Source organism: Poromitra crassiceps (assembly GCF_964638095.1).
Source record: "Poromitra crassiceps genome assembly, chromosome: 9".
NCBI classification, from domain to species: domain Eukaryota; kingdom Metazoa; phylum Chordata; class Actinopteri; order Beryciformes; family Melamphaidae; genus Poromitra; species Poromitra crassiceps.
The window spans coordinates 29,475,708-29,500,322 of record NC_139630.1 but is presented as its reverse complement, the minus strand read 5'-3'; the positions used below and the strand labels follow the sequence as shown (position 1 = coordinate 29,500,322).

Here is a 24,615-nt window from a genome sequence, read left to right as displayed (position 1 = left end):
ATACTTATAGACAGGTTTTAATTAGGAAGTAAAGTACATGTCTACTGCAATAGTTAAACAAACAATGTGCATCTTCAATAGACAGTGGCACAACACAAATATGTTGTGTCTATTGAAGATGTGCATTGTTTTTTTAACTATTGCAGTAGACATGTACTTTACTTCCTAATTAAAACCTGTCTATATAGCTACTGGCTACCGTGGATCGAACGGTGCTTTGCCCCACTGGCTACCGTGTATCGAACGGTGCTTTGCCCCACTGGCTACCGTGGATCGAACGGTGCTTTGCCCCACTGGCTACCGTGGATCGAACGGTGCTTTGCCCCACTGGCTACCGTGGATCGAACGGTGCTTTGCCCCACTGGCTACCGTGGATCGAACGGTGCTTTGCCCCACTGGCTACCGTGGATCGAACGGTGCTTTGCCCCACTGGCTACCGTGTTTCTAACGGTGCTTTGCCCCACTGGCTACCGTGTATCTAACGGTGCTTTGCCCCACTGGCTACCGTGGATCGAACGGTGCTTTGCCCCACTGGCTACCGTGGATCGAACGGTGCTTTGCCCCACTGGCTACCGTGGATCGAACGGTGCTTTGCCCCACTGGCTACCGTGGATCGAACGGTGCTTTGCCCCACTGGCTACCGTGTATCTAACTTTGCCTAAATGCATTTTTTGTCTCATTTATAAAGTATTTGATGTGGAACCACTGCTCTAGATTCCTGGCTGTCTCATTGTTTTTATTTCCTCTCAGTAAAACAATACACACATTTTAAATCAAAGACAGTGGAAGAAATTCGGCAAATTTCCATCACACTGCACTGCACACAGCGCATGCGCTGTACTGATGACTGCACACAGCGCATGCGCCACATGGCAAACGAGGAAGTAACTTCAGTTATGCTCCTGTTAGTTCAGTTACTCTTTGTTTAGGTCGCGGTATGTGGATTTATATGACATTTTTTTATTATTATTTCATCAGGTGTTGAGTACACAAGTGTTTTTGGCGCTGTGGGATGTGCATTTCGGTTGACTGAACAGGAGTAGGCCAAAATCCCATAGACTGCAGGGTGGGAATTACCCAGAGGCCATGGCCTCCGTGGCCCCTCCCACTGGCCATGATGCTCTGAGATCCCTAAAGCCACTTTGGCAGTGCCCTGCTACCAGCCGCCTGCTAATGTCAGCTGCTTTAAAAGCATCAGTGGTCTCAGTTTAATGTAACCTGCCCTTTGCAAAGGATGTATAATTGGCTCATTTTAACACACATTTAAGAAAATAATGCTTTTCACGATGTCAATAGAGCAATGGCCTTTGTGCCCTAAAAAAATTGCCACGCCAGAGGCCAAATGGCCTTGCCCCTAAAATGACTAAATTCCCACCCTGATAGACTGCCATTGTAGCGGTAAGCTATTAGCAGTGAGGGCTCTACCACAGTTTGTACTGCACGCAGATTGAAAATAAAGCCATGTACGTTCTAGTTTTAATAGAGGCAATATGGCAAATGGCCTAAACTCCCAAAAAGTTGGCCTATCCCTTTAATAAAGCTTTAACTCAGGGATGGGCAACTTTGACGAGTGGGCCACACAAAAAATCCCTCACTACCAGAGGGCCAGACTGCAACCATGCACTTCCGCCAGTAAGATAATCCCATCACTCAATTACCCAATTATAGCCATTAATTTGATGAAAAGAACAAAATACATATTGGTTATCAAAGTTGATTATACCAACATTTATATTTTTCATATTCAAATGCATTTAGTAAAGGTTGGGCTACCCTATCGAAAAATGCTACCTTATTTGTAAAGGGGAGACTTGTGGGTACCAAAGAACTCATTCTCACTCAGATATCTTGAGGTGAGAGGTCAAGGGACCCCTTTGAAAATGGCCATGCCAGTTTTTTTGCCCCCTTTTTTGCCCCCTTTTTTTGCCCCTTCCCCGACAAGCTAGCATGACATGGTTAGGTCTTCTAGTTCATATGCTAGCAGAAAGTTTGCTCTAGCTTTAAAACGAAGCCCGCTACAGCCATTTGATTTGTATCAATATGAAATTGTGAGCTTAAGGGTACAAGTGACCAATCGGAAGCACAGCAGAGAAAGGGTTGAAAAGAGGGAGACTCCGGTGAAAATCGGGAGTGTTGGCAGGTATGACTATGAGACATGCTTTCTGTGTTTTCCCCAGTGGGCTAGCTCGGGGTTTGGAAGAGGAAGCTGTAGTTCCTCGAATAACCACTTGAGGCTGGACCCAAAAGGGAGTCGTTCCCGTTCACCCCCCATGTTAAAATGCCCCACTTTGTAACAGGATTAAGCATGTTTACAGCCTGGTCCAAAACACGGTTTTGGACGAGTGATCACGCAGCTTGCCGATCATGGACCAACAGAGGGTATGCACACCCACTGGAACACGCCCCCTCAATCAGGAATGAGTGTCAAAATGAGTGTCAAGTTCCTCCCTGAGCAGCAGGTGTCAGTTATCTAGGCTGTTTACTGCATTCAAGCTCAGTCTTGCTGTGACTCAGTGGGCGTGACCCCACAGTGACTTCTGCCTCTGTGACATCACATGCATACCCTCTATAGCTGCATCTCTGGGAAACCCCTCGTCTCGTGCTGTCTCGCGTGAGCTGCACAACGACCTCAAGATGGCGACACGGGAGTAACAAAAAACAAACAACAACAAATGGTAGGCTATGCCCATATACATATTTATACTGTCTATGGTTCTCCCCCTAACCTCCCTGCCCCATCACTTTTTTATTGACTGGAGGGCCGCACTGAGTGAGGATGGTTGCCGCACGTTTTACTGGTATATGAACACAGGCTTTGGGTGTGGATGGACTAAAGTGACCTGTGTGATGGGCAGCAGAACAGACATGGGGAAAACAAACTGCGTATGAATGAGTGGTTTCTGACAGTGGTCACTGCTCACAGATCAGCAGTGTGATTGCGGGGACAACTGCCAACATACCTGGATTAGAACACACGTCAAGGAGTTGGTACGAAATGGCGACAAAATAACTCGGGACTGCGAGAGACATTCACATGCTTACTGCTTACACCTGCATACTGCATATCCAAAAAGGGCCAAATTACCCAAATTCTGTTTTGATAATCCCACCTCAGCAGTTATAGGTCACAGGGCCATGGGGTGGGAACGACAGTTTTTGTATAGTCTTAAATGCCAATGATGAGCCTCGGTAATACCCTAATTGCAGGCTCATTGTAACTTAATTTCATGGATTCAGATACAGCATTTAAATACTGTGTGTGTGTGTGTTTTTTGGGTGTGTGTGTGTGTGTGTGTGTGTGTGTGTGTGTGTGTGTGTGTGTGTGTGTGTGTGTGTGTGTGTGTGTGCGTGTGTGTGTGTGTGTGTGTGTGTGTGTGTGTGTGTGTGGGAGGGGGGGTTGGGGGTGCTCACATGCTCTGCAGTTCCTGAGGGGATGTCTCAGCACTGGCTCCAGGTACCGGAGTTGGAACCCTCTCTGATAAGGAACTGGTCTAGAAACAGAGAAGAAGGCGGCATTAGTCAAAGTACTTGTTTTCATCACTCTACTCTAGTTTCACACATTTTAAAGCTGGAGTGTGTAACTTTTGTAGTGCAGAGCCTTTGTCTCCCCCGTATGGCAGTGAAGGAACGTGCTCTTTGTTGTCGCGCGAAAACTTGGAAACAGCTGGTTAAACAACTGGTTAACAAGAGTTGGTTAAACGCTCTGAGTGCCATGCTTTAGGATAGAATGGGTGCCATGCTTTAGAATAGTGGGGGAGGAGAGATCAGGAAAGGGAGGAGGTGGGGAGGGAGCAGGGGAGGGAGAGCAGGGGGAATGTGAGAGAGGAGAGAGCAGGAAAAGTGAGGAGGTGGGGAGGGAATGGGGAATGTGGGGGAGGAGAGAGCAGGGAAGGGGAGGAGGTGGGGAAGGAGCAGGGGAAGGGGGAAAGAGGAGAGAGCAGGAAAAGGGAGGAGGGGGAGCAAGGGAGGGAGAGCGGGGGGATGTGGGGGAGGAGTCAACTCTGACCTGCCCCGGATGTGCTTCAGAAGAAGAAGCGAGAAGCGCTTCTGTTTGGTAACAGAAGAAGAAGAGAGAACCACAGAAGAAGAACATCTGGGGCAGGTCAGAGTTGACTCCGTCTGTTGTGTTGTGTAGCTTAGCAGCCTGCTTAGCATATAGATATGATCTGATTTCAAGATTATGGACAATTAAATTAAATTGCTGCTCGTATGGAATAAGGCCATATATTGATTACAAACAGCAGCGGGAGATAAAGCGGGAGATATTATCTATGTGACAGACACTCGGACAGCAAACAGAGCAGCAGGCAGCACGTACGTTCGTTACATAGCTAATTCATGTTCTCATAAATATATAACAACCATAATGAACCGCGACGTGACAGAAAATACGTTATTCACAGTGTGAACGACGTATGCCCCATTTACGGCCATTTTGGCGAGTTCCAGGACTCTACTCGGATCTGAATATCTTCTAGGGGGATCAGAATGAAACCAAAGTTATTTGGATGAGTAAAACATCATATTTTAAGCTGGAAATAAGGTCTGGGGTGTAAAAAACAGGAATTCTCCTTTAATATACATTTTTGTATTCTCACAAATGGATGTACAATGTAACTTGTAACCCACCCAAAATGCAAATGTGTTATATTACACATATCTGATATATATTATGTATTATGATAACTTGTAAACATGACACAAATGTGATTGTATATTGTTTTTATTTGTTGTTTTTGCTCCAACTGGAATGTTTTATAGTCACTCACGATACAGTAGGTCACGGGTTGGCTTTGTTCCAGCCTTAAAACTCGTTCTATATAAGGATTTTTTCGAAATGTCTATGGGGGAAATGAAGGGGGGAACTCACTTCCGGGGCAGGAAACGTCACAGAAAGTCACATGACTGTCGAGCTCTATTCAGCAATGCATTTGTGTTGAGGAGTGCAGGCACCTTGTTCCAGGCGGCAGCGACTGCCCGGTGCAGGCCGTAGGGCCGGAGCACCTGGAGACCCTCACAGGTGTTGTACATCTGCCTGCACACGAAGATGAAGGCCCCACACAATGTACGGGACGACTCGGCTTCACTCAGCAATGGCAGCTCCTTACCCAGCAGCCTCTGGGTGAACTGCACTATCACGTGGGCAGCAGAGGTGCTGCAGACCAGACAGAAAACAGACAGACAGAGAGAGAGAGAGAGAGAGAGAGAGAGAGAGTGAGAGAGTAGTAGTTGATAACATTAACTCATTGAGTGCCAGCCACTTTTGGAGAACGGACGCTCCCAGTGATTTCTCGAGGCCCACAGAATATTGTGTGATATTACTATGTAAAACCGAACACACACAAAGAACGAGGAGACTCTATTGTATCATCAGCAAAAAAAAGTTTATTGATACCATTTTCCGTTCTTTAGTTATGAGCCGGAGAAGATAGGTTGTTTTCAGCAAAAACAGGCGTTTCAAATTAGAACCTGAGATATTCAGCCTTTTGTGAAATGAAGCATTTCAAGCACATTCATTGACTCTGAAGCTAATATTTTCTGACCTGAAACATCTGAACAGTAATTTCCTTCAATAAACAGCACCCACACCCCCCTCAACTCTGAACTCCTCCTCCGTGGGAGTGTCTCTGGTGGCTCTGCTCGCTGTGCTGGCTGCTGCGTGTGTCAGGCGAGTCTCTGCTGCCTGCTATGGCAGGCTCTGCTGCCTTACGGATCCACGTTCGGATGGCGGCCGTTCGTCGGGGGAGTCTGGATCGGGCTCGCGTTCGTCTGCGTTTCTGGGGTTTCGGTTGTGAGCTGGGATGAAGCTGCGTCCGATTATAGGCTTTCTGCTGCGCGTTTCAAAGTGCGCTGCACCCAGTCTATTTTCGGAGCGCTCAGCCTTGTGCGCCGGCTCCCAGCGCGACACTGAAAAGCCAAACCATTCTCATGAGAATGGTTTGGCTTTGGTTTTATTTTCTGGCAGCTAATCGTGTGGAGAAACTATGCAGCAGAGACAGAGACATTTGTGGGAGCAGATTGACTGCTGTTCGCAGCTAACGTTGGCTCCAGGCAGCCAGAGCAATCTGTGCCGCTCTGGCTCATGCATCGGTTTCTCTTTCATCACGGGGCTTTTTCTGCTTTTTTTCCTCAACTTTCTCTAATCTGGAGAGCACTGTCGCCACCTAATGGGTCCGTAAAATAGGTTATACACCTTCAATAGCTACAATATTTTTACAGGAGATGCACGAGGCTTTGATCCACGTCCCACCGTCAAAAAACGCAATTGACGACTTTAGTCGTCTTTGGCACTCTACGTTACTATTCGAATTGACGACTATACTCGTCCTTGGCACTCAATGAGTTAATAGGATGTAGAGATTTCCATAATGTACAGGTTTCAACAAGTTATATTTAAGACTTTCTTACGACATTTTTTATGACATTTCTTATGTCATTATGAATGCAATTTAAGACCTATTTCACGTCCATACTGGCCACACACACAAAAAATGATATGAATGGGGAATATGAAGGAAAATCTGACTTTGTCATTAGGTAATTAGGGCAATTAATCAGCCCTAATTAGCTCACTTAAAAAATCCGGCTCCACTAGGTCACCCTCAGGGGTGCTCTTTACACTTCCTGAAAGATTCAGCCAGATAGCACGTAAAATGGCATAGCTGTGGCCGAACACAAGTCTGCTCACTCACACACAGACACTTTGCATTCTTATTAAAGGATGCAGTCAAATTTAAGACATTTTAAGGCCTAAAATTCATATTATTGGACTTTTACCCTAGCTATCAATTTGATTGATTGATTGATTTTAGTCAGTCAGTCAGTCATTTTTTAAGCTTCTTCTTAAAAGCTCTGGCTGTAAACATGACAGGGGGTCGTACAGAGTTCTGAGTTCTGACAGAAATTGACGAATTAAACTTCAATTATCTCATTTGCAATAAGCTTCTCCGTTATCTCTTGTCCCTACAATACAGCTGGTCATGGAATTCTGGACAAAATCATTTCTGACAATAGAAATATTGAACGGGTTCGAGAGAAAAAAAATCTCATCAAATGGGGGTCCGCAGCTCGAATGTGGACTAAATTAGGGGTCCTTGAAAATCGCTGGTCTAATTCATTGAATTGTCAAAAACAATTGTCAAATAAACGTTGGTATATTCCCGTAAAGTGAGTCACCAACGTGACAGTACTGATACCGAAGGCGGCCCGGGCCAACCGATACCGACACCCATACCGATACTGATGACCATAACAATACCAACACACACACACACACACACACACACACACACACACACACACACACACACACACACACACACACACACACACACACACACACACACACACACACACACACACACACACACACACACGTCTTCAGAGGCTGATCATTCTACCGTGCTGTACTGGGACTTGACTGATTGAGAAACAGATGATATCCTCGCTCTAATCTGTTTATATGTGCAGAAGGAGGAGGATTTGCGATGCTAATTAAAGCCTGGCGACGCCCTTCTCGCCGAGTCAAGCCAACGCAATATATTCATAATCATCCAGAATACAGAAACACCACTTACCTCTCGCCGTGGGCTAGAAGCAGATTGTTTTCATATAAGAAGAGGGCTAAGCCTCTGTCGGTGTTTGCGATGCGAGCCAGCGCGTCGGCGATGAGCGTCAACGTCGCTCCGGGAGACTTTAATTTGGCCTGTGAACCGTAGAGAGAGAGAGAGAGAGAGAGAGAGAGAGAGAGAGAGAGAGAGAGAGAGAGAGAGAGAGAGAGAGACAAAATTGAAATTGCTTCGGGAGCAAAGCGGAACGAACGCCGAAAGTGATGAAGAGGGATGGACGGCTATTGAGAATGCAAATGATATGGTGGACTGTGACAGCCACGGTGCCGAGAGAAACTATTACGCTTTCATAAGTGCTGCCCTGACCATCTGAAAGAGCCGACAAGAAGTGCCACGCTGAGACATGATTGATGGCTACTCTCATTTCTCTGCTACAACGCGATGAAATATTAATCCAAAATGTGGAGAAATTATCTTTTTTTAAGGTAAATAGATAGCTGAAATAACTTTCTAAACATGGCCGCCAGGCATGCGCGACATGCACTGTGTACAGCGGAAGCGCTGTTTACAGGCAAACAAGGAAGTAACTCGGTGTGGGGATTTACTCCACCGCCATCCGGATGCCCTCTAGATAACTCCCGAGTTCCAAGGCACGTCTGAAAGCGGCTTCTCTCGGTTATGTATGGAGGATATGGCAAATGAGCCAAACTCCCGAAAAGTTGGCGTATCCCTTTAATGAACTTCTATATTTATGAGGAACAAATGTCCTCCCAAGCATAGGAAGATGAGAGAAATCCTCCAAAGTGAGGACATTTTGCCGGTCCTCACTTCTGTATTAGCCAGGTAAAAGCCATGTCAATAACGTGACCTCACATCCTGTTTGGCTCTGCGGATCGGTCTGGACTTCCAGCCGCCCGCGGTGATTTCCAGAAATGACAATGTAGCCGGTAGTTCAGTGGTTTCCAAAGCTGGGGCCGGGGCCGGGGCTGGGTCTATGGAATTATTTGCCTATCTAAATGCAAGAGGTCGTTCAAGCAATTTGAGAACATGATTTATCAATTTCACGTTCCGATTTTGGACCCTTGGACTCAAAAAGCCCCCGCGCGTGCTTAAATTTGCTCTGCTTGTCCTCAAACTGTACTCTCACACTCAAAAGTTTTCTGCCTTGACAGATTTCCTGCACTCGCACTCAAAGATTCTCTGCTCACACTTACGTTTGGTCTGTTCACGCTCAAACTCTGTGCTATGCTATGCTCCCCTCCCCCTTCAAACTGCTTCTGTGCGCTCTTGAAACTTCTGCTCTTGGATCCCTTCTCTTCTCTCAGATTTTTTGTGCAACAATCAAAAGCGCACAAAAGCAGTTTGAAGGGGGAGGGGAGGACATTGTAAATTGCCAGACATGTGTGCATGTGTGTGCGTGTGTGCATGTGTGTGCATGTGTGTGCATGCGTGTGTGCATGTGTGCATGTGTGTGTGCATGTGTGTGCATGCGTGTGTGCATGTGTGTGCATGCGTGTGTGTGCGCGGCGCGCGCTAACCTGCTGTCCATTGAGCAGAGCTAAAAGAGGATCCAGCAGCGTCTGTATGAGAGCGGGGTGGTAGAGACAGTCAGCGGCGCTCTCTGTCCTCTCACACATCATCCACAGCACCTCCATCACCAGACCGCTGGGCGACAGGGAGTCTGCACACACACACGTGCACACACACACACATACATACACGCGCGCGCGTTACACACTGTGACCTAGGGGGGTAAAAAAAAAATGATTTTTATCTTTCACGATTTTGAATCAATTCACAACTCCCAATAATCGATTATTTTTTCTTTCTTTCTTTGATTACTTTTATTATTTTTTCTTAAAATCACTGAGAATTGAGAAAAATAATTATTTGTGGGACTTTGAGGGAGAATGGTGTCATGGAGGAGTCTGACTCGGGCACGGAGGCTGTTGCCCACAGGCTTCCGTGTTGGAGGGAGGAGGGACAGAGGCCTCGCGTTGATTATACCCTTCTGACTATCATACATCTGCGAAGGCAAGGTCAAATCAGTCGAGTGAAGCACAGCAACGGGATGTAAACCAAAGTTTGCAGTGCATCAATACCACTGTCATGGAGGAGTTGGAGTTGGCACGGAAGCTGTTGCCCGGTGCTGCTGATAAACTGTGGGAGACGACACAGAGGGGAGGGTTGAAAGCAGAGGGCACACCTGGGACGCCAGGTGTTGCCGACGAGCCCTCTAGAGGTGTAGTGGTTTTGTCGTCGAAACGCCGGTGAAGGGGGGTTACCACCTGATGACTCCAATGACTCTTTTAACCCTCGCCCCTCTGTGTCAAATTCCATCATTAGCCACTTCAGTGTTGCAGATACCATCAAAAGACTCTCTAGTAAGTGCTTGCACAAGGGATATTTACATCTTATTATCCTGTGTTTTTTTAATCCAAATTTGTGCAAGTTTAGCATGAATAAATATTACAGTTTGTGTACTGTGTTTACATTATGGGTTAAGGTTAGGGTTAGGGCAAACGTTTTTTTCCAAAACAACAAAACAACAAAACAAACTAAAACAACAATGCGATAATTTGCTACACCCCTTAGCACACAGTGGACTGGAGGAGATCCTGAAATCCCCCTATGTACTGAATCCAGAATTGATTGTGACCCCAGGAATTGGAATCTAATCGAAAGATACCCAAAGATACACACACCTACTGAGTCCACCGCCCCCCCCCCCCCCACCCCCCACCCCACACACACACACACACACACACACACACACACACACACACACACATGATTAATTTACGATTAATATTTAATTAACTGTGCAGCCCTACACACAACACAGAACCCAAAGAGGCATTGGAAAATATCTGCAATTACATTCTGGAGTCATGCACTGCCCCTGGATGGTGGGCTGTGGTACTGCACATTATCATTAAAATCACACTTTCCTCTGTCTATGAAAGACACAGGAACAAGTAGATCATTCTGAAGTGACAGAGTTGTTATTGGAACATTCATACACACAAGAAGTGTCGTGTATCATTTAAAAATTACAATAGCAGTACTAATACCAGTACCCTTAAAGTGATACCAACACCAATAGAGTACGTCATTCAATACTTTTTTTTCTCTTTTTTACTTGTGAAAGTTTGGGCTGCATCTCGGCACGCTGAACTGCCAGCTCCGTCACAAACACCGCGCTGGACTTCCCCACCACAGACTGTATGGGCTGTAGCTGCGGGGCCAATCACATGTCGCATTACAGTAAATGAAAGAACGCTTGCGGCGATTGGCTGCGAGCAAAACCATACAAATTGACATTTATTCTAGATCTGTGTGCAAAAAGGATGGAATGCAGGTATCGTTTGACTGGAAAAGTTTCGATACTACACTACTGTACTTGGTAGTGGGCTATTTTTGGTCGATACCTTAAACTTTAAGGTATCGACCAAAAATATCCCAGTAGCAGGTAGTATCAAAACTTCTCCAGTAAGGTATAAAGTAAGGCTTAAAGGTACCGAGTACCCAGAGTTCATTGTGGGGTCTGAGGACACTGTTCAGTGCCACCTGGCTCTCTTCAGAAGATTAATATGACTGTCTCACTTGCTCAGCAGAACTTCCTTGTAAGCCCCAGACACAGGAAGTCCCTCTGAGACAGTCAAGGTAAGGGACACCATTGATCACTGGCAGCACAGTCACTGGGATATTATTCATGGGAATGAATGGGGTCATAAAGCACGGTGTTCTGGGAGGCTGACTTGGTACAAGGTTAAGAGATAAAAGATATGGTGTGAGGAATGCTGCTATGCCTCAGAGGGAGGGTCAATGTGTTCTTTCACTCTATCGCGCCCTCGCTGCCTTCAAGGACCCTAAAAAAAAAAGAAGGAACAGACATCACTCATGTGACAGCGTTCGAATTTTACTTTGGGGCAAGTTGTATTGAAGTGAATGGGGCAGGCATGGAAAGTCCCACTATAAAACCATCATATATCTGTGTCGTTTCACCTTCGATTGAAAAATGCTTCCACCAGATTAAAGAAAACACATTACGTGACGTTGACTGCTGCCCCGTTCAGTATATCACGATGTAGTTCGCTAATCCAGCTCTATTTTGGACCAAACGGGTGCTCGAGTCGAGCTATATGCAGCTGCTGGACAGAGCCATGCTCTGTTTGGAGACCACTAATAAGGAAAACAAATGTGCACATATGCCCTAAAAAAACATCAGTCAACATCACATAATGTCTTTTCTTTAATCTGATGGAAGCATTTTTCAATCAAAGCTGAAACAACACATACTTGCTTCATACTTACCCTGCCCACCCCATTAACTTCAATATAACTGCCCCCCAAAGTGTGGCCCCAATGCAACATTTGAACACTGTGACGTGAGTGTCACAGTCTTCTCCTTCTTTTGTTAGGGTCCTTGTTTTAAGGGTGGAAGTTGAAACTCCCCGGCGTTGATAACAGTACGTGCGTCAGTGCAATGACACTAAAAACATCCTCCGTGAAAAGTGCCTTGTCTTGAGACTCAAAACCCCTCTGAGTCCATTTATCACACTAATGAGAGGCGGGGCAGAAGGTGTGTGTGTGTGTGTGTGTGTGTGTGTGTGTGTGTGTGTGTGTGTGTGTGTGTGTGTGGCCCCACCTATGTGTGAGGTGTCAGTGTGCGGGGGCTTGGGCTGTTGGTACATGATGTGAACCAGGGTGACGAGCAGGTCTGTCAGGCTGACTGGATCTGAAACACACACACACACACACACACACAGACAGACAGACAGACAGACAGACAGACAGACAGACAGACAGACAGACAGACAGGAGAGATGACGCATGAGACAATCAGAATGCTTACTCAGTGTGGGACACAGACAGACAGATCCATACTTATGTTTGGGTAGTAGAGACAAAAGTAATTACCATAGGTGCTTAGTTTATGCTTAGTTTAGAGTCATTTCCAGTGTCAGTTTCAGTACCTAGTGGTTTACAGGGTTCCTACATGTTTTTAGTCCCATGCTTTTTCCAGACCGTGATTTGTTTTGAAGACATCAGAACATGTGAGAAGATTGGCAGGGTTCCTACACGCTTTCCATTTTAAAAGTCCATATTGTTCCAGGCAGACCCCATGTTCTTGACTGGATGTGATTTGGGTGCAGACCCTATGTTCTTGACTGGATGTGATTTGGGTGCAGACCCTATGTTCTTGACTGGATGTGATTTTGTGATTTTGGTGCAGACTATGTTCTTGACTGGATGTGATTTGGGTGCAGACTCTATGTTCTTGACTGGATGTGATTTTAGTGCAGACCCTATGTTCTTGACTGGATGTGATTTTGATGCAGACTCTATGTTCTTGACTGGATGTGATGTTGGTGCAGACCCTATGTTCTTGACTGGATGTGATTTTGGTGCAGACTCTATGTTCTTGACTGGATGTGATTTTGGTGCCGACTCTATGTTCTTGACTGGATGTGATTTTAGTGCAGACTTTATGTTCTTGACTGGATGTGATTTTGATGCAGACCCTATGTTCTTGACTGGATGTGATGTTGGTGCAGACCCTATGTTCTTGACTGGATGTGATTTTGGTGCAGACTCTATGTTCTTGACTGGATGTGATTTTGGTGCAGACTCTATGTTCTTGACTGGATGTGATTTTGGTGCAGACTCTATGTTCTTGACTGGATGTGATTTTGGTGCAGACCCTATGTTCTTGACTAGATGTGATTTTGGTGCAGACCCTATGTTCTTGACTGATGTGATTTGGGTGCAGACCCTATGTTCTTGACTGGATGTGATTTTGGTGCAGACCCTATGTTCTTGACTGGATGTGATTTGGGTGCAGACTCTATGTTCTTTTTCTTTTTCAAATTCCCAAACTATTCAAGACCTGGAAATGATCAAATACATTTTTAATAAGACTTTCCAGACCTGCGTATAGGAACTCCCAGTCATGTTTTACATGTTTGACTAATAAAAGTGTCTGAAATGGTTTTTCCGATATATATATGTACAGTATATATATATATATATCCTTAGAAGGACTTCCCCTCCTTCCCCCTCATTAAAAATCCCATAATCTGTAAATCTGCAAATATTGTTGATTGTAAAGTTTAACAGCCGAATACTGGACAGCGATGCACGTATTTGTGATGTCACAACTCATGCTCGTATGAAATGGCCTTTTCAGTGAGAAACTGTCCACTTTGAATGTGAAAGCAGCCTTGTCGTGTCAAACTCTGCACCTGACATCATTCTGCACAGTGAAGCGCAAACATCCAACTGAAGGCACACGAAGACAAACTCGTGTCTGAGTGGAGGAGGGGGTCTTTAAACTGAGCAGACTGTGGAGGAGGGGGTCTTTAAGCTGAGCAGACTGTGGAGGAGGGGGTCTTTAAGCTGAGCAGATGGTGGGAGTGGGTCTTTAAGCTGAGCAGACTGTGGAGGAGGGGGTCTTTAAACTGAGCAGACTGTGGGAGGGGGTCTTTAAGCTGAGCAGACTGTGGGAGGGGGTCTTTAAGCTGAGCAGACTGTGGAGGAGGGGGTCTTTAAGCTGAGCAGACTGTGGAGGAGGGGGTCTTTAAGCTGAGCAGATGGTGGGAGTGGGTCTTTAAGCTGAGCAGACTGTGGAGGAGGGGGTCTTTAAACTGAGCAGACTGTGGGAGGGGGTCTTTAAGCTGAGCAGACTGTGGGAGGGGGTCTTTAAGCTGAGCAGACTGTGGAGGAGGGGGTCTTTAAGCTGAGCAGACTGTGGAGGAGGGGGTCTTTAAGCTGAGCAGACGGTGGGAGTGGGTCTTTAAGCTGAACAGACTGTGGGAGTGGGCTCATGCACACAGGCCTGCTTCCCCACAGCACACATCTTATCAGCGCTGTCATTCTAACCGCAGTCAATTGACTGTCAGACCGACGCAGACTGATAGGTGGGCGACTTATGGCTAAATAATATAGTTAAGGAGGGACAGCAGTTGTAGCAAATGACTCTTTTGCAATAGCCTGTCCACATAGCATTCAGCTATTACGCAACGTTATCAAAGGAGTCATTAAACGAGGAAGGAGCTGGAGGTTGGGCCAGCATTGCCCCGTGATGGAAGGTGAGGTCATCAGTCTGTAGTGGAGAGAAGAGTTAATGACCACATTCAAACAAAGAGGTGGGGACGGGGACTCAATGAGATAATGACCACATTCAGACAAAGAGGTGGGGACGGGGGGACTCACTGAGATAATGACCACATTCAAACAAAGAGGTGGGGACGGGGACTCACTGAGATAATGACCACATACAAACAAAGAGACTGAGCCCATGTGTACGCTGAGCCAACTCACTTCTACGTTAGTTTATCTGCTGTAACGTTTGAAGGAATTCATATACTGTCAAATAACTGAGGAGGGATGAATAGTTGTCTCTTAAGGCAGTGTATCTCCCACAATCTTCGACTGCTCCCGACGAGACAGTCTGTACTTCAGACCATTACAATTTGGACAGAGGAAGTTGTCATCTTCCAAAGAAAACGGTTCAGATCGGAAGGAAGTTTGACGGTATAGACCTTATTCGATGTTGACATGTTCACACTATACAAGGAAATCCGATTTGCTGCTAAAGTCATTAATCATCATTATCTTGATTGGTTTCCCAAATCTGATTTGGGAGTGTGACCGCACTGCCACAAATCTGATTTGGGCAAGTGTTCAAGTCGGATCTGTGTGTCCTGACCTCCATACTGTATGTGGTTTGGGACAAGTGACACAAATCAGACTTGGAGCGTCCAGACTCATAAAACCAATCTGGATAGAATCAATAATAGGTAATTAAAGTTCACAAATCAGATTTGGCCTCTTAGTCTGAACATGGCCTTAGTGACCCTCTTACATTCAGGACACTTCTGATTTCTTATCTAAGCTGAGGGTGATATCACTGAGTCTGACTTACTGTGTACAATGTGTACAGATGTGACTAGCCTATACACCAATATACCCCATAAAGAGGGATCAGATGCCTTACATTTTGATTTGTGTTCAAGGGGACAACAGTCACCACCTGGGGAGCTACTTATTAAATTGTCAGAAATAGTCCTCACTAAGAACTATTTTAGGTTTGAGAAATATGTCTTTCTGCAAAAACAAGGTGTTTCTATGGGCAGTCCTTTTAGTCCTAATTTTGCTAACTTATTTATGGGCAAATTTGAGGTTGATTATGTCTATAATAAGAATCATTCAAATGTCAAATGTTGGTGCAGATACATTGTTGACTTGTTTTTTTGTGTTCACTGACTCATCTGAGGAGCTGGAGGGGTTTAAGGAATTTCTTAGTAACAGATAGAAATTATTATTTACACTTCTCTAGTTATCATCCACACAGCCTTAAAAAGAGCTTGCCTTAGTTATAATCAACTTTTAAGAAGGATTTGCAGCTCTGAGGAGGAGTTTGAGAGATGCCCTCACTCCATCCGTGCCGGTACCCCACCTAGCCACATCCCAGGTACTGTAAGCCTGCCCCAGCGGTTGCTACACGACGCACGTGGTCCTGGGCCGAATTTGCCCTTGTTTTCTTTTGTCTTCTACTATTGATGTGACCGCTACGCTGCATACTTGCACTAAGACAAATTCCTCGTTTGTAATCTGATTACTTACTGTGGCTATTAAAGTGAATCTTGAATCTTGAATCTTGAATCCTCAAAGAGCAAAACAAACTTGTCTGGAGCTTTAAAATGTGCAATAGAGATTGATGATGAGTCATTTTTTAACACTTATTTAAATTTGTATGGCCTTGCAAGACATTACATCACTAGTCTTTATAACATTAGTTAACTAGAAGTGCACTTTGAGAGCACAGACCTCCGCCAAGGCCAAAAGTCCAGTCTGCTATCATATGCTAATTTTGTGAGATCAGATCCGCTCCAAAATGTAATGGGTTCTTCCTTGGCCCATGCTACATTTTTTTCCGTAATGCTGCTAACAAACGGACAGACAAATCGGAAAACTAACCTCCTTAGCTCCTTAGCTCCTTAGTTAGGTCTGTCAAAGAATATTCTATATTTGAATATAAAAATGAAAATATTTGAATATGGAAAAGTTATATTTTAAATTATTATTATTATCATTATCATTATCATTATTATTAGTAGTATTATATTTTTACATTTAACCATGTAAAAAACCTGGCCAAGAGAGCGACATGAAAAACATACATCATTTACCTGGTTATTTGAAAACGTTACAAAAGCGTAGGCTACAAGTATGAAAAATAGTACATATCTATATATATATCTATATCTATATATATATAGATATAGATATAGATACAGTATATGTATATGTATATATATATATATATACAGTATATATATATATATATACACACACATACATGTGTGTTGAAATAAATACATCAAGTTAAATTAAAGGAAAGGTTCAGGAAAGTCATAATTGCCAGGTAATGTAATAAGGTGATCTTACTACATTATTAGGGAATGACATTATCAGTTCAGAGTGAACTCACTAAAACTGAGTGTAATTATCAAAGTTATCAAACACCTTTGCGCTTCCTGACTTTGATGGGGAAGAGCTTTCTCCCATTGGTGTAGATGAGGACTTTCCCCAGGACGCAGAGCGAGTGGACGAACAAGGCATACTCCAGCTCTCTCCCTGTGTACACACTCCTCTGGACTGAGCCTGCAACACACACATAAACAACACCACAACGTAAATAACACATCACTGTTCTATCACACTAGAGCAGGGCTTTTCAAAGTCTGAGACTGTGGGCCTCCCCCCAGACAAAGCTTGGAAAAAGGCACCCCCTCGTTCAATTCCTGGATGCCTATCATGATTATATTATTTTATCCCATAGATAGACCCTCAACAATTAAGCCAAGATAGCCTGATATTGCTGTTTGATATACCAGACTACACAACATATACAAAAAAAGGTCTGTTTGAAGGCATTCATTTGTTTCTGACTCTGGAAAAGTGGGGAAAACAGTCGAATTCCTCAAAACTACGGTATCTCTGAACTATGTCTTTATAACCAAATCACACATATTTAGGATATTCTATCTATGCGATCTACTTTTGATAACGAGATAAATGAAAGAGAGAAAAAAGTAATTGAAATTATGCATTTAATAGGAGTTTTTGATCTATATAACTCTTGAGCACATTTAGATATAAAAATAAATAAATAACTACCGGTAGCTGTAATCACACTTTTTTAGTGTGATAGCTACTAGCCGACTAATCTGTGAAACTCCTACTATTAACCCTTATCTCCGTTTACTCCAAATTGAATACGGCTATCAAAAAAACTATTCCTCTTTGCATTTACAAAAAGAAATCTTGAACAGAGAGGAAATGAAAGCAGTATGAAAATAGTTGGAGGAAGATAGAAGCATAAGCTATGGTTCTATCTAAATGCCAAGTCAATTTGTCAAAGTTGTGCCGCAAACAATAAAAGGCAAATTAGGGGCGTTTCCATCAGCTGGGCTGAAGTAAATCACTTCCTAAATGTCAGGGGGAAAATCCACAAGAAAAATGGAAAAGAGTCTTGCAAGTATTGATTGTTTTTTTTCTTTTTTGTTGTTCTGTAGTCTCAGATGAAAACAAAGAACTTGGTAATATTCTAATGTAGCAACTAATGGCAATTCAACCATGATGGATGCCTTGTATATTGGAGAATCAACACGTACAACATTTCTATATACAAAGTCACTTTTGAACTGTTATGCAATGAGAATGACAAAAAGGGGGGGGGGGGGGGGAGCCCGTCACAACCTTGCAATTCCTCCAAGGTGCATGAATCAAAAAGGACCAATGTGGAAGTGCCGAAAACTGCACTCTCATGTGGCCCCAGGAAAAATAATTACGCGCCCCTCCTCTAGAGCAAGCTGACCTTGAGCCTGCTCTACATGTTGTTACAGGCGGTTGAAGAGGTTGTGGTGCCAAATTGTGAATGATCTTGAATAATGAAGCAGCACGGGCCGTAAACGTTACATTCTCAAAAGTCCAAACTGCTGAATGTTGAGAGAGCAGAACAGCAAAGAGAGGCCTTGTTGTTTTGTGAGGAGCGTATCAGTGGAGGCTGACGGGGAGTCGGCGTATATCTTCTCCCCAAGACAAGGTCAAGAGATGTTCAGTTTGTAGGAGCCAGCTGGCTTCCAGGAGATACAACACAACAACAAATAAAAAGTGCTGACATTCACCTACACCTGGCTGGATTTGGCGATAAATCTGTTGTATTAAAAACAGCCTAGTCCGGGGGTTTTCAAAGTCTGAGACTGTGGGCCGCCCCCAGACAAAGTTTGGAAAAACACCCCCCCCCCCCTCGCTTAATTCCTGGATGCCTATGGGATCATGATTATGTGATTTGATCCCATATATAGACAGTCAAGAATTGAGCCAAAATAGCCTGATATAGCCTGATATAGCCTGATATAGATTGATATAGACAGATATAGCCTGATATAGATTGATATAGACAGATATAGATTGATATAGACTAGACTGATATAGGAGGGTCTATTGCTGTTTGACATACTTCAGACAACAGTAAATACATAAAAGGTCGGTCTGAAGGCATTTATTTGTTCTGACTCTGGGAAAGTAGGAAAAACTCACCAAAACGACTTTAACCAAATCACACACATTTAGGCTATTCTATGTGATCTCATTTTGACAACTAATGTAATAATAACTAATGTTGCCTAATATTTCTGGCCATAATAGACTACTAGGCCCTAGTCTATATGGTAATTTCTGTTGATGAAGTTTGAGTTTCTGTAGGTGGCTTCTCTTTGGTTCAGCCATGGTGGCTATCACTGTTCATGGTAGTTACCCAGTTCTATTTCTATGTATTCTAAACCAGTGATCCTCAAATGGGGGTCCGCGGACCCCCAGGGGTACGTGGCACTTTGCCAGGGGGTCCGCGAAAAGTTTTCAGGTAAAAAAAAAATAATAATAAAAATAATAATAATAATTTAAAAAAATAAAAAATGCTACATGTTATGTATTCCTTCTCAAACTACTTCCTACATGGTGCTAGTCTATCAAAATATCTTGGCTGTCATTGATTGTGTTGCATAGTGGTTTTCTGTACTGTTGACAAATTGTGATATTGTAAGTCGCTTTGGACAAAACAAAAGCGTCTGCTAAATGAGGTAATGTAAATTAAATGTAATAAAATATATATATATATATATATATATATATATATTTTACAAAATCTTCATAGTTCAACGAAAATAGTTTATGCTTTAAATCTAAAATGGTTCATGGATTACATTCTAATAACAAACCTATCAAATTAAAAGTCAAGCACGTTACCGTGGAAACAATTAAGCTTAGCCCAAAATTACAAATCAGAATGAGGGGGTCCCCGGTATATTTTCTATCTTGTAAGGGGTCCTTGGCTGAAAAACATTTGAGAACCTCTGTTCTAAACAAACTAGAATACAACAAGCGATTTTCCCCAGGAAGGAGCTACCAGACACCAGGGGCCAAATGTATGAAGGTTTGTAGGTTTGGTTGGGCTGTGAGAATGTGCGTACCGGTACACATCTCTCACGTCATGCGTGCTCTACGCAGTCTTTTGAGTCCGACTAGTGTGCTGTGGCAAAAAAAAAGCACAATGTAAGGGTGACATTATATTTAGAGCTTTCGAACCAGCTTTGTATTCACCTTATGTAGAAGAGACAGTCTAGCTTGAGAGACTAACAGGAAGTGTAAACACAATCGGAAGTTCTGATTGTGTTTGTGACAATAATGATAGGGATAGTGACAGTAATAGTGACACCATGGCAAAACCGCTCCAAATGACACCATTATGACATCATTTGGACCAGGAAGTTCTGTGAATGAACTGAGAATGAGCTCTCGGTCCAGGCAAGAAGGAGGGAAGTGAAACATTGTAATTTTGTAATGATACAAAGCTGGTTGAAAATCAGCAAAGAGGCCCTTTAATAAACCTATAATTTATAACTTATATTTTAAACTGTGCAATACTGATGGTAATAATTTGTGCATTGATTCAAAACAAAGAGGAAGGAAAAAAGCAGAAGTGAGAGGTCCCTGACTTCTGCTCTTCATCTACTCCGCCTCCCCTCCGCTCTACTCTGCTTGTCTGAACTGGGGATAAGGTGCGCTTGTTTAACATCGCCCGCACGTCCCCCGAGCGTCACGTTGAGTGGAGTTGCCCTTATTTATTATTAAATCTGCAAATTTTTAATTCAAACAGGTAATTAATCACGATGGTCCGATGTAGAAGGCTCAAAGGTCCGCCTCCCCTCCCCTCTACTCCTTCTCTAACGTACTAGGGTGTGCTTGTTTAACATCGCCCGCACGTCCCCCGCCTGTGTCACGTTGAGAGGAGTTGGCCTCCTTTTATTATTAAATCTGCAATTTGTTTCATTCGGTCAGGTAATTCATCACGATGGAGGGTGGCAACCCTAATGTGCAGAGTTTAATACTAGACATGAAAGAGCATTTGCTCCTGTAACGTAACTTTTTTTTTTTCATCGCGATGACACGTGGCTTTTGCGATGTGTTCATCGCGCATGTTCATATTCGCGATGACGGTGAAAATACGATTATTCGTGCAGCTCTGCTTCAGAGCGGTTCAGCCTATCTTGGACAATCCTGTTTTACTTACAGGAGTTCTGTTGCTCCACTGGCTGGGTCAGACCAGCCGTCTGGGTCAGACCAGCCATCTGGGTGAAACGTTCGCAGCACTCGCTGAAATCAATACACTGCTGAAGGGCTGCTACAATCTGAAAGAAAAACACAGATTCCAAGATTAAAACAATGTGTTTCGGTGGCTGAACATTTCTCATTGGCTGGACGAAATATCACACGCCATTACTAACCAGTGTTGGGCGAGTTACTTTCAAAATGTAATATACTACATATTTACTAGTTACTTTCATTTGAAAGTAATACGTTACTTTACAATATTACTGTCTGTGTGTAGAGTACCGTAAATTCCGGACTATAAGGCGCACCGGTCTATAAGCCGCACCTTCAAAGGTGACTATTTTTTTCTTCTATAAGCCGCACCGGTCTATAAGCCGCGGGTGTTTTGATGTTTAATTACCATATGTAAGGCTTCGTGCACAGAGGGGATTGTCGGAAAAGAGATGGCTGTTTGGGGAAGCTCCCATTTATTAACATTTCAACAAAACAAGTTGCATATTTGCATAACGTATTCAAGTGTTACCATTTAGTGCAATAGTAGCTACAGAACATGTACGGTGCTGTGTAAATTTAGGGGTCCTTGGCATGAAAAAGGTTGAAAACCACTGATCTACATTATAGCCTACAGTAGTACCATAACAAAAAACAAAGCTTACAGCGCTTGACGAGGCAATATCAATGGCTAAATTAAATGTGTTTTTTTTAAAGTGCAAAATAAAGTGCCTGTAACACGACAGTAAGCGCGTAAGCCTAAAGTTGCAGTAACACGGCTGCTTAAAATATACGGTAATCAGCCTACCAGAAAAGTCATTAATCCTCGTCTTCATCTTTTAGGCTAAGGTGCAGTACACGGCTGTAACCAGAAAAGTCAAGTCATTAATCCTCATCTTCGTCTTCTTCCTGCGTACTAAAACCACCAAAGTCCTCATCTTCAGTGTCGGAAACGAACAGGCTCAGGGTGGCTTCGTCAGCCACTCTCCTCTCTCCTTCGTTGTCGCTCTCAAAACCAACGAACTCCTCTTCGTCACTGTCGGAATCGAACAGCCTCTGAAGGCCCTCAGCTGGCGGCGTCCTCCTCTTCATCACGCAGCAGTCCAGCCTTTCGGAACCCGTTGTTGATCGTGGATGTTTTGACACTCCTCCACGCTGTCAGGATCCACTGGCAAACTTGAGCCTTCAGTCGGATCTGAACGGCACCTCGGCCGTCTGCTCTCTGTGTCAACACCCTGATGCCAAGGTTACGTGCTGCTACTCGATTTCCTTCTTTCCTTCTTCTTCTCGCCGCCATCGTCGTAACACAGCCAGTTCTCCATCTTTTGAAGCATGATGTTAGATTACAACGAGCTAGTTGTGTGGCTTAGCCTTCCAAAATGTTGCTGTTAGTTTTTTAGAATGTAATACATAGAATTGGGAATGTTACATTCAATTTCAATGAATTCTCAATCGCTGCCTTTTTCCCCCCGGAGCGAGGGAGGAGGGAGGGTGTTTTACCGTAGTGGCTGAGAGAGCGTAGTGGCACAGTGCTCCAATCAGGTCGCGAGACACATTTTTTGCAACATCATCCAATCAGGGTCTCGCTCTCGTAATGTCTGTCTTGCTCTCGTTCTGCCTCATACCAACATCCATAGATTTTGGAGGTTCCCGAGTGGCCGTTTGCTGAAAAAATCCATAGATAAGACGCACCGTTATTTAAGCCGCAGGGGCCAAAAAAGGCCAAAAAACGGGAAAAAAGCCGCGGCTTATAGTCCGGAATTTACGGTAACTCATTACTTATTTACACTACTTTTGCATTACTTTCACCAAACTAACAGCAGTAGCAGAATGACATCGCCGTCCTGGAACCATCCCGAAAAAGAATTTCAACCATCCTGAAGTCAGTGTAAACCATCCAAAATTATATTTGTCATTGTCATCTATAGTGGTTATTTGGATACAAACACACAAATTTGATTAGGAAATGATTGTATCTTTATTTAAATATGTGCTTTGATTAAAAAAAAGAAAAAAAGAATTGTAACTTTGAAATCCTATGAGTTACTGCTAAAAGTAATATATTACATGTAACATGTTACTTTTGTAATGAGTTATTATCCCCAACACTGTTACTAACACACATAGAATTGTTTCAGAGCTGCTAAGCCAAATTTAGATGCTGCTATCAAATGAGCAAAAAGGGAACGGTTACTGGAGGTTTAGGACAGAATATCAATGCAGCGCCGTCTCGTCGAACCTCACAATCAAGAATGTTACGGCTGGAATCCGTGTTAGTTAGTTTTCATCTGCATTCAGATCACCTTAACCCATTGATACCTGATGCAGCATTTGCGTGTATATCCCTCATTTGTGTGCGTATCCCTTTAAGACCGCGAACCGCGTTAACGCGGTTCGCGGTCTTAAAGGGATACACACACAAATGCTGCATCAGGTATCAATGGGTTAAGAGATTCCAACGTGCTAAAAAGTACTTTTAGGCTTAAGAAACGTTATTGACAGTGACTTTAGAGAAGGTTGCTGCACTGATTCCTCCATAATCCTCTCTGAAGTCAGAAGTGTACAGGGAATAGGGTTTGAGAGAGAGCTTTAGGATTGCAGAATCAATTCCTCATTCATCTCGATTTGGAGCGCCCGAGCGATTTGGCTGTATGAATTACACACACCCACAAATGCGGGGTGGGAAATTCGCAGCAGTCAGCCGGCCGAATGCTGTGAAAATTGTCTTTTGTTTTACCATCTTTCCAAGGAAGAATTAGGGGTTCGGCGCACCACAAAACAATTCTGAAAGTCTGGTATCACAGGGATTAAGTAACACCCTATATTTGTGTTAGTGCACTTGTTTTCCACGCACTAGTGGTTAGGACGTCTGAGTGGTCTCGGGCAAAAAGGAAGTATAAATTGAGATACTGCTGGAGGTCCAATTCAAAGTGGAAACAAAACTCTCGCTACCGCACCGTGCAGCCACGGTGACTCTAAAACTATAAAAAGGTAGAAAGGAAGAACTCGCTTGGAAGCGGAGGGTAAACAAGGAAGAGGTCGAAAGAAAAAGAAAAACAGTCCAAGAGTCGCTGAATTTCTTCTTCCTTCTTCTCTTTTAGCCTGATATTCAAACTGCATCGTCAAATTCATAAACTCATTGCCTCTTCGTCTGAGATTGCGCTCACTTCAGAGCATTTCTATGAGGGGGCGGGCTTCGGTCTTCCCAAACCAATCGGCAGGGCAGCGGCAGCAGTCTTGCTAGCCACAAGCACAAGCTAACGTAGCTAGCTAATGCTAGCCAGTTTCTCCAAGTTAAGCAGCTAAAGTCGGCCGACTTTGTCCTTGTCGTTTTAACGTAAGGCTTATCGTACACTGCAGTAACTAATAAGAC

General features: G+C 43.8%; 1 protein-coding gene across 1 annotated transcript in view; it reads right to left on the bottom strand.

The window, feature by feature from the left end:
• The window catches only part of tbc1d32 (TBC1 domain family, member 32), a gene marked incomplete at its 5' end in the record, with an annotated part of 133,210 nt that overhangs the window by 99,969 nt on the left and 8,626 nt on the right, over nucleotides 1-24,615 (bottom strand). The window contains 7 exons of the mRNA XM_083642929.1: nucleotides 3,412-3,491; nucleotides 4,954-5,155; nucleotides 7,578-7,705; nucleotides 9,107-9,249; nucleotides 12,220-12,309; nucleotides 17,103-17,240; nucleotides 21,211-21,328. Coding sequence (XP_083499055.1) covers nucleotides 3,412-3,491; nucleotides 4,954-5,155; nucleotides 7,578-7,705; nucleotides 9,107-9,249; nucleotides 12,220-12,309; nucleotides 17,103-17,240; nucleotides 21,211-21,328 — 899 coding nt within the window. The remainder of the gene's footprint in view (nucleotides 1-3,411; nucleotides 3,492-4,953; nucleotides 5,156-7,577; nucleotides 7,706-9,106; nucleotides 9,250-12,219; nucleotides 12,310-17,102; nucleotides 17,241-21,210; nucleotides 21,329-24,615) is intronic.